At 43.7% G+C, this 15,289-nt stretch overlaps 1 protein-coding gene across 3 annotated transcripts in view; it reads left to right on the plus strand.

The window, feature by feature from the left end:
- STK39 (serine/threonine kinase 39) overlaps positions 1-15,289 on the plus strand; it is a 283,196-nt gene that overhangs the window by 88,676 nt on the left and 179,231 nt on the right. For all 3 annotated transcript variants that reach the window (XM_037044544.1, XM_037044545.1, XM_037044546.1), the window contains exons 6-8: positions 7,347-7,456; positions 7,930-8,031; positions 10,123-10,256. In XM_037044544.1, the coding sequence (XP_036900439.1) occupies positions 7,347-7,456; positions 7,930-8,031; positions 10,123-10,256 (346 nt within the window). The remainder of the gene's footprint in view (positions 1-7,346; positions 7,457-7,929; positions 8,032-10,122; positions 10,257-15,289) is intronic.

Consider the following 15,289-nt stretch of genomic DNA (forward strand, 5'->3'; position numbering starts at 1 on the left):
GGATTGCACACAGGCCCGTGAGAGTCCAGAGGGCCTCCACGGGTGGAAATGCAGCTCCTTCCTACTCTGTATCCTCTCCTGTCTGCTGCTTCTCTTCCTTTCAGCCCGGAATGGGTGGTGGGGACCTCCCTAGAAAGGGTCAGGACCCCATGGTATGCCTTTGCAGTGGGCCGCCCATCCCGCACCCAGGCATCACTATTGGGCGTTTTGCAGTAGTGGGGAACTGTTCCTGTGGGCAAAGTAGCACGGTTTCAGGAGAAAGTGAGCCAGCAAGTGTTGGCAGCTGCTGCCCTAGATGTTGCCATGTCCTGACTTGGTCCCCTGGGCTCTGGGCTCTGCTCCTTCCCCGGGGTGTGCTGAGTTCTGCTGAACACAGCACAGGTACCCAGAAGAGGTGTGGCATCCATCTGGAGGCCTCTCTGTGTGTTTCATGCTGCCCCCCGCCTGGGTTTGCCGGGATTCCCAGCAGGCACAAGGGACAGCCCTTCCCCGTTCCCACTCAGGCTGTTCTTGCCAGGAGGTCTGATGACACTCTGAAGATGGCAAGGCTCCAGGAGAGTGAGCAGTGGTTCCAATTTGATGTACAAACGAAAACAAACAGAAAACCTGGTAGAAAAGGCCAGATTTCATTATACTTAAACAGAAATACGTGTTCAATATACTACACTCAGAGCTAAAGGTGTCCCCTTCTGTGTGCGGGTAGTTCCTGGACGCCCTTTCCCCCAGATTCTCTCCGTGAGAGGAGAATACAGAGCAGGGGCTGTCACTGCTTTTGCAGTTGCGGTATCAGGCGTGCCTCGTCCAGCTGTGGGCCAGGCTCCTTGTTCCATCCAGATTAACTTTCCTAAAATGCACTTCTGATCGTAGCACTCTGGTCAAAGTCTCGCTCCCACAGGCACTTGAAGAAGAACAAGGTAGCCATGCCCAGCCATCATCATTCATCGTGTGTGTGGGAGCTGACGGGCCTCTAGGACTGGGTCCTTCCGATGACAACACTCAGCCAGTTACCACATCCTTTTGCAGAGTGCTTTCTGCGTCTCCCTGACCGAGCAGCCCAGCGTCGGTGGATCGCCGTTAAGGAAAGCTTGTGGGGCTGAGGCAGGTCGGATGCTGGCAGACCTGACGGTGTTCCTCAGGGTTGAGAAGCACATTTCAGTTTTGCCAATAAAGTCTCGAGAGTCTCTCATGAGAAGAAAGGGAAAAAAAAGAAACGAAACTGGGAATCAAACCAAATTATGAAGGGATTGTTTTTTGATGATATAAATAGGACATTTAGGATCAACGAGAGAACCTCCCTCTAGTTTTTCTTTGTTGGATAACCACAACTCCATCTTTCCTCAGGGAAGAGCTTAGGATCTGTGGAGGATTAAGCCCTGTGACTTCATTTTGCATTTCCTTTTCATTACAGAAAAATACACCAACTTTTTCAAAAAAGGAAGTTGACCTGTAAGTGGCTGACTGCTCTGTGAAGTGCTGTCAGTTTCATTCAGCCCCTCCGTAACTCGCTGTGTAGCCTTTGGCAAGTCATTTAATTTTTTTTATTCCTTCCTTTCTTTCAATTCCAATAGCCACTCAATCATCATATTTTTTTAAAGGATTTGTCTGTCTTTTTTCATTTCCAGACTCTCCATTCAAAGACAGACCTCGTTGCTTTTACTCCCTGGCTGTAGCTGTGATGATAATCCTCTTTGCCTCTAGTCTTCCTCGTTTCGTGAACACACTGCATCATTAGTTTCCCCCACTTCTCTTGTTCACAGAGAGAGCAGCAGCAGAGGTCAGGTGCTAATGGGATCAGGTACAGCTGCCCTTACCTGCTACTCAGACTCCGTGGCTGGGCTCCTACAGTCTCCGTGCTTCATTGCGCTTCTCCATCGTGCATGGCCTCTGGAGAAAAGAGGACCTGCCGGGCCCCTGCGGCTCTGGTGGCTCCTGCCCCAGCCCCTGCCAGGCACTTGGAGGTCTGAAGGGATCAGTGTCTACTGTAACCCATTTGGAATACATTTCAGGAAGCTCTGAACTATTGAGTGTTGATTCTGTTACTCTCCGGCCAAGTGTGTCGATTTGACCTGAGCCGTTCGCTTCATTCACAACTTGGGTTCCTTTCACGGATACTAGCAGATGGAGTAGATGTTCGAGGTCGGTAGGGGGTGACTGCTCAGCTACACCGTCACCCCCAAGTTTTAAGGAAATCAAGTTTCAGGCCAAATTTTGCCATTCGTCAGCAATCAAGCCCCTAAAGAGTCCTCATAATTTGGCTCTTTGCTCTTCTAGGTGAAAAATTCAGTGGAAGCAGACACACAAAATGTCAGATGCAGTTTTCTCATGTACTTGTACTGGGCTGACATCTAGAAGCTCATGAGATATAGAACTGGTTAGGGATTTAGCTTAACCTCAGGCCTAGCTGAAATCTTTCTTTCTATTTATGCAAGAGTGGGGAGAAAATCTAAATTATTTTAGCCGCTCTCTGTGTGCTAACTGCCTTGACTTTTCACCAGTGAAGTCCCATTCCTAACGTGCATCGACATGACCATTTTCCTGGATAATATCCTTCTTTACGGAATTTACCTGGCTCACACTCATCTTTACTTAGATACAGAAAACAGAAATACATCCTGCAGCTGCCTCTGGCATCCTGAATCCAGGGCCGCCAAGTCCTCTCCACTGGGCATCCTGGGTCAGAAGCCAGTGCATCACCTGGGTCACGGTATCACAGCACTGTTATGTGGTGTGTGTCGATGTATTTTCAGTAAATTTTAGACATCATAACAACACAGCTGGCAGACTGGTTTTACAGGCTAAGTCAGGCAGGCAGAATTACTTTATTTTGCTTTTTGACTTAAAAAAACTTATTTCAGTGACAACAAAAAAGAGGTTTTGCATAAAAATCTTGATGTTTGGCTTTCTTGGGGGAAATTGGAACATCTGTAACACCCGGTCTGCATTCCTCAGCGGCAGCTGCCTTTTCCAGCTGAGTAGCAGAAGTCTGCTTTAGACTGAGAATGGGCTCCTGGGAAGCGCCCAGCACTTCCTAACATCTCCCTGCACTGAGACCGAGTACCACACACCCGTAATCATGGAGATTGTGCTATTGGTTTTCAGGACCCTCTTCCCCCCCTTTACATTCCTGTCTGGCCCCTGTAGTTACTTGAGTTTTTGACCCTTGCAGCTGTCAGGCAGTTTTTCTTGTTGGCTCAACACTTGTGCTTTGCTCATGCCGTTTCTCTGGAAGGTCATTTCCTTTCAGGCTCACCTATCCAAATCTTAGCCTCATCTTCAGCGCCAGGGCCAGGGTCCCCTTGGGGGCAGAGTCTTACACGGCTGTTACAGTCGTGGCTCCTCTGCTTGTACACAGTCAGCACGCTGTATCATTTGGTTTAACACGTTGTTCTGTTGCTTATTGTTTCATGTCTTATTTCTCCTGCATGGTAATATGTTCCCTTGAAGTCAGGAGGCATACCTTTTTCATATTGCGTATTGATCACTGTGCAAATGTTAATACTCAGCCTAGTTACCTCGTTTTTTTAAAAAGGTGTAGAACAGTACCTTATTGATCTACTTAACAGTTACTGTAAAGCATATTTATGCATGGGAAAAAGAAGTAGGACAGTGTTATACGTATGAAAGTAATATAAAAATAGGTGTAGCCGAGGAGCCTGATAAGGGAACAGAGGCCCAGAAAGGGTGTAAGTGCCTTGCTGGGGTCAGGCAGTTGGCGGATAATCTAGCCTTTGTTCTAACCACCGTGACACCCGCCCTTGCCAGCTGGGGCCGTGCTGTTTCCTGGAGGATCTGCCACTCTGCAAATCAGGTAGCTGGCTACACGGCCAAACCCCTCAGGTCCTCCTTAAGGCTTAGCATTCACACATCAAAATAAAACAATTCCCAGTTACTTAAGTAGTACACCACGGATTAGGTCAAGGTGATGGATGCCCATCAAACTCACCACACCCTGACACAAAGGGGGCTGTGAAAAAGCCCAAGACACCAAGCATCAAGATGCCAAAGATACTTCCGTCAGGCAGAATGTCCTCTGCTGATGGCCCTCCCCTTAGTGGAGGGAGCAGTGTGGACCAGACTGGTTGCTGTCAGAGCCTCAGGTGCAGAGGCAGCACTGGGAGGGCAAGGAGTAAAAGGAAAGCAGTTTAGCAGGGCTGGAGCTCAAGGTCTGTATTTGAGAATAGGGATGGCCGAGGCAGACAAGGAAGAGGGAGTCAGGTCTGCATGCTGCGCTGCGGGATTTTGACTCTACCCTGGGGGAGCGGGGAGGAAGGGTCTGGTGTGGATGCTGGAGCAGGGCTCTGGGAAGCCCTGGGGGTGGTGACTTAGGAGGCAGGAATGTTGGCTTAACCCAAGGCAGTGCCGTGGGGAAAGTGGATGGATTCAAAAGAGGTGAGAACATTTTCAAAAGTTACAGGATGACACTGTTCTTTCTGGGGTGAGACGCAGTTATTCCTGGAGACAGGAAGTGGGGCTGGCTAACTATGTGCAGCCTTGGATCCCGTGCGTCCAGAGAAATGTTCGTGGCCTCTGACTCAGGTGTCGCTGGCTCCACTCCCTTTGGCGGTGTGGATGGCTCCCTTAGGAAACAAGGGTGCTTTTCACTGTTCCTGCTGGGTCACCTCCTTCTCAGTGTCATATGTAAGCTGCCCGCACAGAATATACCAGTTTTCCTGTTTGCACAGGCACACTCCGTACCTGGTCACAGTGTCCCGTTCCTCCGTACATACAAGTCTTTCTGCATACACATTAGCCACGCACAGCAGCGAGCTGTGTGTTTATTCCATAGTTGTAAGTGTAAGTAGATGCTAAGAGTGGTGTTTTCTGCTTATGGAATTTTTTGTTTTGAGCTTTAAAGATGTTTAACCATCTGTTAATGAGTTTCAAGTGAGTGTTCTAAGTGGAAGCTATGAATAAATATGTGAATCATGGAAGATATATTGATGGGGTATGGTCAGTGAGGAAGTCCTACTGTACATCAAACTTAGCTGTTTTTGCAGCTTAAAAAAAGGTCTAATGTAATCAGATGGTATTTTTAAGAAGTTTTAAAATATCTAATATTAAATGTAGATTTTTAAATCTGTATTATATCTTTTAGGAGAGAGTTTGAGGTTGCGTCAACCGTATTTAAAATAACCTTTTTTTTCCCCTTGAAGCAACTTTTGCCCATGTCCTTAATTATTGACAGCTGATATATATTTATATACTATTATGTTACAAAACCATTTTGATAAAAGTGGAATGTCTGATTCATTGTTGAACTTCTTTTCAGAAATATAAATTAGGTTCAAAAGAATACTTTTGAAAGCCTTATCATATTCTTTTTCTCCCACCAAACAAATGATTCAATTCACCTTCCTCTTCTAAAAGAGAATGAATTTTATCTTCTTCTCCCTGCAGGTGACTGGTTCACAGTTTCCAGAGACCTTTTCCCCCCACAAGCTTCATTTTTCTGACTGCAATGTGAAAATTCTAAGACTTTTAGAGTTTGGCGCATATGTGCAAATTAAATTTTATAGCATTTTCAAAATATACTTCTCAATATTAATATGAGGGAAGCTGTTGGAACAAAGACTCCATTTGCCAGTTTTTATTCCGTTTGCTTATAGTTGACATCCATTGGGATTTGAGTACATTTAAATGTAAATAAAATGAAATAGTATATTTCAACCCAGGGAACAGTGTTATTGCATAACTCAATACTACAGACATAAAGCTAATGCTAATATATTTTGACCTTGGTTTGTACTTGATGTTGGTGTTTGGTAATGGCTGGCATCCTGGCGATCAACAAAGGGGCCAGCAGAGGAGCCGTGTGTACAAGGGCAGTTCGAAGGGGATCCCACTGCAGGGTTTCGAGGTGTGGACTGCCCTTTTTCTGCCTGTTGACCAGCTTACTGTCAAACTGTTCTTGGGCTGGCTCTTTCTGGAAGGTCTGTACTGGCCTTACGTCACTGATGTTTACTGACTAATTTTAACCTTCAGTAAAAAGTTAAGAAATGCATGCATTAATCATCATTGGGTATTTCCTTCTCTACTGCCGTATACAAACATCATTTTTTGCATACATGAATGTATGTATGTACAGTGTGCCTAGTTAATTAGTTTTCTCACAAAAAGAACTTCTAGTGTATAGTGGATATGAAGAACAGTATTACTTTGCCCTGGCTGGTGTAGCTCAGTGGATTGAGCGTGGGCCTATGAACCACACGATCGAGGTTCGATTCCCAGTCAGGGCACATGTCTGGGTTGCAGGCCAGTTCCCAGCAGGGGACCCATGAGAGGCAACCACATATTGATATTTCTCTCCTTCATTCCTTCCCTTTCCCTCTAAAGATAAATAAATAAAATCTTAAAAAAAAACCAGTATCACTTCATTCCATCTATACCTAAGAAAATTGTCCAGAAAGCAGACACTGGGAATAAACAGTCTTCACTGACCAAGCTTTTTCTTTGTGTTGAATTGGTGCAGACCTGGGCATGCCAGCTCTCGGTGTCTGGGTTTGTGGGTTTGCTGTTATGATTTTGGGCCACAGTGTCAGAGAACACTGTTTAAGCAAGGACACGGGGATGTAGAAAACGGATGCTATATATCCCTTATTTTTAAAAAATAATTTACTTCCTGAACATTGATGATGTTGAATTAAAGAGGTTATAAGATGCCCTGGCTGGTGTAGCTCAGTGGATTGAGCACGGGCCTGCGACCAGAGGATCGCGGTTTGATTCCCAGTCAGGGCACATGCCTGGGTTGCAGGCCAGTTCCCTGCAGGCCAACTCCCAGCAGGGGATGTGCGAAAGGCAACCATACATTGATGTCTCTCTCCCTCTCTCCTTCCCTTCTAAAGATACATAAATAAATAAATAAATAAATAAAATGTAAAAAAAATAAAGAGGTTATAAGATAATCATAATAAAAGAAGAACAAAAAGAAACTACATGACATGCTGATTTTATTGCCTGTGGTGCTCTTCTTATAAATTATTTTCTGAAATGACTCTTAGCTAAATGCTAAGATCCTTCACATTTAGGGCTTCGGGAATGTGGGCTTATATCTTTTATTGAGGTAACCATTTGTGGTCAGTTATGACTCTTGATACCTTTTTGGTGGGAACTGTCATTTGGTTTGCTGGGCATTGGGACCGGTGGCCTTGCTAACCCGTTACCTTCACGGAAGTGCAGTGGATGGTGGGTGGCAGGACCTCCCTGGCGTGTCACTGAGGGACCTCCGTGGTGTCCGAGATAGCTCACCACTGCTGTCAAGCCCATCAGGAAAAGAGGTGTTCGCAAAGTCAGAATTTGTAAACATTATGTCTTACGTAAAATAAGGGTGATTTTTTTTTCCCTTTCAGATTTTGGGGTAAGTGCGTTCTTAGCAACAGGGGGTGATGTTACCCGAAATAAAGTAAGAAAAACATTTGTTGGCACCCCGTGTTGGATGGCCCCCGAAGTCATGGAACAGGTAAAAAAAATATGATGATTTGATTGACATAGTACAATAGTACACATTAGTAAAAATACGAACATTTCATTCAGATCAACCACTTTACTAGAATGTATCATGCAACTAAATTTTCATTCCCAGTGGGTGGGCTTTAACAAACCAGTATCAAAGGTGTGTATTCAGCCCTGCCTGGTGTAGCTCAGTGGATTGAGCATGGACCTGTGAAGCAAAGGGTCATTGGTTCAATTCCCAGTCAGGGCACATGCCTGGGTTGCAGGCCAGGTCCTCTGTAGGGGGTTGATGTAGTAGAAACATTGATGTTTCTCTCCCACTCTTTCTCCTTCCCTTCCCCTCTCTCTAAAAAATAAATAAATAAACATATTTTTTAAAAGGTGTGCATTCACAGCTGTGGGCTTCCAACACAATGTGGACTTCATGACATGTGATGGGCCTGGTGTATGATTTTGCCTTTTTCCTGGTTCCTTTCTTAGGTGAGAGGCTATGACTTCAAGGCCGACATGTGGAGTTTTGGAATAACTGCCATTGAATTAGCAACTGGAGCAGCGCCGTATCACAAGTATCCTCCCATGAAAGTAATTACCTTTGGAAACAATATGTTGGGTTTGAAATATGATTTCACGGAATCTGTCCTGTAGTCCTCTTAAACATAGTCATTCTTCTCTGAGACCTGAGGGGAATTAATGGAGGAATGCAGCCAAGTTAAATGTTGTCGGTGATGTTCTCAGTGGGCAGAACAGGACAAAAGTAGTAAAACACCCGGCTTTGAAGCTTGCTTTACGTGCTTAGCCCAGGGCTGAGGGAAGAATGTGGTCAGGCTGGTCGATGGAGGTTGATGGCTGGGAAAGCTGGCCAGTAGTCTTTTGAGAGCAGAATATCCCCAGCATCCCAAGGAAAATCGAAAAAGGGATTATAGTGATATCATCTTTGCAGATGAATTTCCCCAATTTTCAGGCCTTTTAAAAAATGGCCTGTAAATTTACTTCTGTTTTCATAGTGTCATATTGGTGACTCATTTGGAATAGCAAGCCCGGTATTTTTAGGAAGCAGCAGCATACATCTGGATACTGTTTTCAGATTTTTGTTGCTCTAGTAGTTGGCCTGTATTGTTATTTCTCTTAGTTTTCGAGAGGATGGTATCAGGGCGAATTTACCCAATTGGATTTCATTTTGGGGATGAAATAGTTGAATGGAAATTGTGAAGGTATTTTACAGAAAGTATGGTTCATGTTTGTTTCAGCTTTTTCCTAGGAAAATATTGGAAAAATGTAGGAGGATTACAAAAAATCCATGAGGATAAAAAAGTTAAATAATTTTACTGATTAAAAAGTTAATACGTACTTAGCATTGAAAATCTGGAAGTACAAATAAGAATAAAGAAGAAAACAATCACTTATAATCTCATCAACTACAGATAATCCATGTTAAGGTTTCAGTATGATTCCTGACATTGTTTTTCTCCCTTTATATATTTTTTCATGCACCTAAGACTTTGTGTGCGTGCCTGGTTTCGTTAGTAAGTTGAGGTGTAAACAGTCGACATTACCTTTCCAAGTAAAGGCACCCAAGCAAATCTGAGGGTTTTTTCTTCCATGTGGTATTTCTGTATTATTTTTTTCTGGTTTCTTGTTTTGTTTCTCTCCCTGCTTAGTGTTTCCCACCTGCATGCAGAGTCGCATTGCTAATCCCAGCCCCATCCGAGGATTTTTCTTTGGACCTGACAGCTCTCCTTCTGTTTGCCATCACCCCCTACAAACAGTAAACTGTCACTTTAATCCTTCATCTATTCACACATCTGAAAAGTGTTTGAAAAGTGGCTTGGCATGTATAGCCTTTGCATAAATGGAGGCTGGTTTGTGCATTAATGAGCTTTGTTCATTGTATAGGTCAATAGTTTATTACAAATTCTTTTTCTTAAGCAAATAATTTGGATGTGTGAAGGGGTAGAGTTTTTACTTTTTTGATTTGAAGCCGTATTTTGTTTCTTCCCCTCCAAGAGCAGCTTGGCCTTTTGCTCTGGTTATGGTTTTTAGCAACTCAGCTTTATTCTGCCTATCTTTCTGTGTCTTTAACTCTGTTTTGCCAAGCCTATAAGCAACTTTCTGTATGTTTTTTTTTCCCTTAAAAAAAAAGGGAAATCATGTGCTACCTTCTGGGATGTTGTGAATTTATTTTTAGGGTTGGTAATGTTACAGAAGCCTTGAGTACAGGCAGTTCTTGCTTATGAATGACCTGTACTCATGAACATTCACTGCTGCCCTGTCCCCCCCTCCCCCGGCCCCCCATCGCCCTCGCTCCACCTCCCACTTTTCCAGCCAGAGCCCTGTCTTCACTAAGTCCAGGCTGGAGCTACGTGCTCCTCAAGGCTGAGTAAGAGCCAGTTCCCAGGAAGCTCTGTCCCCGTGGCTTTGGGAGATCATTCTTAACACATAGAGCAGATTTTGTAAGTTCTGTCAGTGGAATAACAAAAAGGTTAAAGAGCACATGAACAGATTTGCAAAGAGAAATGAATACTTTCCATACGCATTTTCTGTAAAGTTGTAATCATGGGAAAGCAAGTTTGTACCTAAGCAAGGTTGGTCTTTGATGTTTTTGTGAAAAATTAAAACCTCAGCTGCAGCGATTGCTATACTGAGGTTTTGTCTTTATGTTTGTTTCTGTTGCAGGTGTTAATGTTGACTTTGCAAAATGATCCACCCACCTTAGAAACGGGAGTAGAGGATAAGGAAATGATGAAAAAGTACGGCAAGTCCTTTAGAAAATTACTTTCACTGTGTCTTCAGAAAGATCCTTCCAAAAGGTATGTCACACTTGGTGGATGAGTTATTGACCTTGTTTGAGTCACAACAAAGCTTTGTTTGTGGGGGGTGGGGGAAGGCTGGGTGCGGACAACTGCAAGGTACTTCTAGGTCAAGGGGAATCCTGCTCTGACCCCCAGATTTCCAGCCTGTCAGTGGGAGACAGCTCAGGTCCAAAGGGAAAGAAATAGATGCGGAGCGGGGAGAGGCAGAGGAAAATTTTTAGTGTCAGTAAGATTCACTGTGCTTGTTAGGTGTGGGCTCTGTCATCAAAGGAAATGAAAAAACAAATCAAAAGAAATTGGCAGCGGTACATTGGGAAGCTGAGCTAAAATTCTTCACTGTGTAGGTTGAGTTGACCTCTCAGGATTTGAATATCCTGTCAGCTCCAGTGTAAACTAGGCAGAGCTATTGAATCTTACATGAGCTTTCTTTTAGTTGCAGAACAAGTTGTTTGTACTGTTCAAAAGATTATTACTAAAGAAGATTAATATTTTTGCATTGGAAAGATTAATCACATAAACAGAAGTAAATCGTTTTAAATTAACTTTAGAATTTCCTCTTTATTCTTTGGCAGTCACCCCATGCTGTAGTGTGTCTGAGTTTGTTTCTTCCTTCTTAATTTCTGTGGCTTTGCAATATTCTGAGTGGTCATGATGGAGCAGGTGTCCTTTATCACTTAAAGGAGAATGTGAACCACACACCGTCCTGGCCTGGGCAGAGTTCCGCTGCAGGGCTCGGCTGTGTGCGATGCCATCCTAACATGTGGTGAACGGGACTGCAGGCCTGGGAGGGCTCTGACGTTACTGGCTACCCTCATCTACCCAGGGGGCCAACTTGATACGAATATTTTAAAATGTGAAAACTAGCTTCTTTTCTGAAACTTTTCTTTTTTAGGGAGGGACCCTGCTTTTTAAAAAAGAATTTCTTTATTCCTATCTTAAATTCTTTATGAAACTCAAGCCTTTGAGCTTTACACAGTAATCTACTGCTTGAGGAGGCTCCCTTTGTCTCCATTTAGCACAGCTGACATTATTTTACCCATTCTTTGTGGCTACGCTCTTCATTCCTTTACATTTTACTGGTTTTGTTTTCCGTCTTTTCTGTATTGGTGGCCTTTGTCATGGAGTCAGGTCTGAAGACTGCTATTAAACATCTGGAAATTCTTTGTTTTAAAAGGGAGGATTATTATGTCATACTTATGGGCTGTTTGTATTTCAACATCTTAGTTACTCTTTTTATTTGATTTGTAAGGCTTGTTCTCCTGTGAAGTTACAGTGGTCTTTCGTTAAGGTTACTTCTTCACTCTCCAGTTGGGTGGAAATGCTACTAGATTTAAATTTCGTTGTTCAACACTTGCTTGCCTTCGCCTTGTATTTGGTGTCATCTCCAAACATCAGCTTCTGGCATCACCAAGGAAACAGTTTAATTCTCCAAAGTCCCAGAGGTACACGTCTTCCCAGATGTGTTATTACTGATGGTCTTTGTGGCGCTGGAGCTGGTTGAGACCCCACCTAGTGGTGGTGGTGTGTAATGTCGCACAATTCCAGCTTTTGGAGTTAATGATTCTGTAGTGTAGAACTGTTAGTCTGCTTAATGGTGTAGCAGAATCTTTCTTGAGAAGATTTGTAATTCGACCTAAATAAATTAGATTATATCATCATACATTATATTTAACAAAACATCCTTAATTCTTAATAATCTTGAACGTCTTTATAGATTTTATTTATTTTGTGAACTCAAATATCAGGTTTCCACTACCAACACCCCCCCCCCCAATTTTTTTTAGAAAAGAGCCATACATTCAAATTTTCAAATAGTATTTCCATCAAAATAGTCTCTTAGTAGCATTATTAATCTATGAACCATTAATAGTTTAAGGACCTCTGTTAGATATATTTTCTGTATCATAATCTATTCTCACCAGGGTACAGTTGTCCTCTGTGACAGAGTACACAAACTTCCCACGTGATTTTTTCTTTCAGTGAAAAGACATGGATGTGGGAAGTTTGGGAAGCTGGGAGCTTCATGAAATGTGAGAATGGAAAAAAGGGAATATGTTGAATTATTTCTTATATAGGGTGCAATTTTAAAATATGTATCCATTCCTGAATTAGTAAGTCAGCATTAAATCACTGCATAGTTCTAAAGAAACCATGAACATTTCCAGCCTTCTCTACCTTTGCGTATGTTGTCCAGGGCTGCTGCTTCTTCTTCCTCTGTCCCTCTCCCACCTGTCTTGTTCGAGTGAGACGCCCCCAGGTGAGAGTCCTGTCTCTGCCTTAGGGTCTTCTGCATGACCGAGTTTCCTTGTCTGTGAAACGGGCCGCATAACACTCCATGGATCCCTCTGAGGATGGCGTAAGATAATGCACTCAGAACGGACAGCACAGTGCCTGGGGTTCCTCAGTATTCAAGGGCTCGAGATTGCTATTCATTATTTTTCTTCTTGACTGAATGGAGTTTTTGCCAAGTTTCGTTTCCCTACCATATGTTGAATACATGTCCCTTGTAGCAAGCACATACCACACTGTGTACGTACATCGACTTGCATATCAATTTCCTCCTGAGCCTGTACGCTTTTTTAGAAAGGGAGCCTGTGCTACTTGTTATTATATCTTTCTGTCCAGTGTCTGGTCTGTCTTACATATTCAGGGCTATTTCTTATTTATTTATTTATCTTTAGAGGGGAAGGGAAGGAGAGAAGGAGAGAAATATCAATGTATGGTTGCCTCTCGTGAGTCCCCTGCTGGGAACTGGCCTGCAACCCAGGCATGTGCCCTGACTGGGAATCAAACCGTGATTGTGTGGTTCGCAGGCCTGCGCTCAATCCACTGAGCCACACCAGCCAGGGCTCAGGGCTATTTCTTGAATAACTGGAGACACTTGGGTGTTTGCAACTTGGGGATGATTTTGGGCTCACTGAAAAGAATTTCAGAAACAAACCTAATTCTAGTTGGTTGAGGAGCGAATGCAAGATTTTTGATAATTTATTTATTGCCTGCATATGGATCATGTACTTGTAACCTGAAAGCAGTCAAATGGTACCAAAACCCTGGCCTTGCTGAGTACCTTTTTAGCAGAGAATGAAAACAAGTACCAGGACAACGGGGACCAGAACAGAGTCACTCCCAAGCAGCAGCCCTCAGGCTAGCTGGGAAGGGGTTCTGCCTTCTCGCACCTTGGAGACCCACGGAACTTTCCTTAAAAAAGAGAGTTGGCCGTGTTGGATCTGTTTGCCTCACTTAAGTCTGTGTGCTCTGCATAAGCATGTACAGAGAATTATTTATATTTGCATAACAACATGTTGCTCTTTCTTTAAAAAATGAGCCTTAATCTTGTAGATTATGTCCTTCCAATATAAAAGGGAGCAGCATTTCCTTTGAGCAACATGGGTGTGGATATTGCATAGATAAGTCCATTAGAAATGAAAATATAAATATAGTGTGGCTGGCTCAGTTGGTTGGGTATTGTCCTGCAAAGCAAAAGCAAAGCAAAAGAAATGAATAAAACCTGAATATTTCATTTTGGGGGGAGGGGTGGAGGGGGAAATGCAGCTCAGCCTGAGGTCAGTGAGCTATTAGGAATTATAATGCAAATTGTTAAAAACTACTTAAACTGTGCCATATTCATCCCGAATCCTTTGAAAGGATTATTTTAAGTCTCAGTGGACTTTGGTTCATCCATATGTATTAACTGAATTCTTGAACAGATTTTCTTCTGAGAATGTTGGTGCTCGCAGGCTCCCACATTGTTTTTAAGGATTTAAAATGGAATCATCCTTCAAAACCGAGACCATTATTCTGGTTGCTGAAATAACCTGTCTCATAAAACAGTGTGTGTATTTATAAGACATTGTGTTGCCTGATCATTGATATCGGTCACGTAAGACGCAACTGCTTGCAGAATTCCCTCTCCTGTAGGACTTAGCTACGGGGCAGGCAGCACTGATAGTTCCATGCAAGCTCCACAATGGCGGTTGCAGTGGCATAAAACTAAAACAGAACACACACAAAACTGAAGTCAGGTGGGTAGCTCAGCTTTCCCACCTCAACTTTCCTCACACCTTCAGTATCACTTTCTTCTCTGTCTCATTTTCCTCATTCTTTCTGTTAGAAACGCGTGAGAAACAGAGGTGGGAGGAACCAGGTGATCTGATCCAAGCACCTTTATTTGATGCTGTGCTTACAGGCGGGCTGAATTGGGGTCTACTTCATGGGGGGAAGGCAGGAGGGCTGTTTTTTTTAAGAAAAGGTGCATGGTTTGTGAGGGNTTTTACTGCTCTGTCTTAGTTACTACGCCAAGATCCACAGGAGCTCAGCCCCCTTGCTTTAATTGCTCAGCTCAGGGAGATACCTGCGTTAGAAACACACGAGAAACTGAGGCGGGAGGAACCAGATGATCTAAGTGCCTTTATTTGATGCTGTGCTTACAGGCGGGCTGAGTTGGGACCCACTGCAGCCCTAGGGGGAAGGCAGGAGTGGGTTGTTGTTTTTTTTAAGAAAAAGCTCATGGTTTGTGAGGGGATAAGGGAGGGGTTAGTCTCTTGTTCTTCCAGGCCGTGAGCGGGAGCAACGGGTCAGGTAAAGGGCCGGCTGTTCCCAGGTGCAGGAGGGTCAGTCTGGCCCCTGGCTGTCGTGGCTGGCGCCCAGGTGTCTGCTGCCGTGCAATGGGAGAGAGTTTCAGTGAGGCGGCAGGCTACCAAGGGAGTCGGGACAACTGAGTCACAGGCAGTCCTGAGGGTTGGAGTCTGGCCTGACGGGGTCATTAGCAGTCTGGGCAGTGGGGAACTGGCCTGGCCCTCTCGCTTTCCAGTTCCATTTTTTCGTACTTTCTCATGGGGTCAGTTTGGCACATGAATTTGACTCCAAAGCTATAGACACCTGAGCTAATTTGAGCACCAAAGGACCTGCTATTTAGTACTCTGTTAGAATAGAAATCACCTATTGGTTGACACCAATATTAAGCCTATAAAAAAAGGAATGTGCCTTCTTTCAACCCTTTCTCGATTCTCATGTCATTGCATTTACTGATG

The sequence above is a fragment of the Sturnira hondurensis genome, unplaced genomic scaffold (assembly GCF_014824575.4).
Source record: "Sturnira hondurensis isolate 20B ecotype Veracruz unplaced genomic scaffold, ASM1482457v3 Scaffold0004136, whole genome shotgun sequence".
Classification (NCBI taxonomy): Eukaryota; Metazoa; Chordata; class Mammalia; order Chiroptera; family Phyllostomidae; genus Sturnira; species Sturnira hondurensis.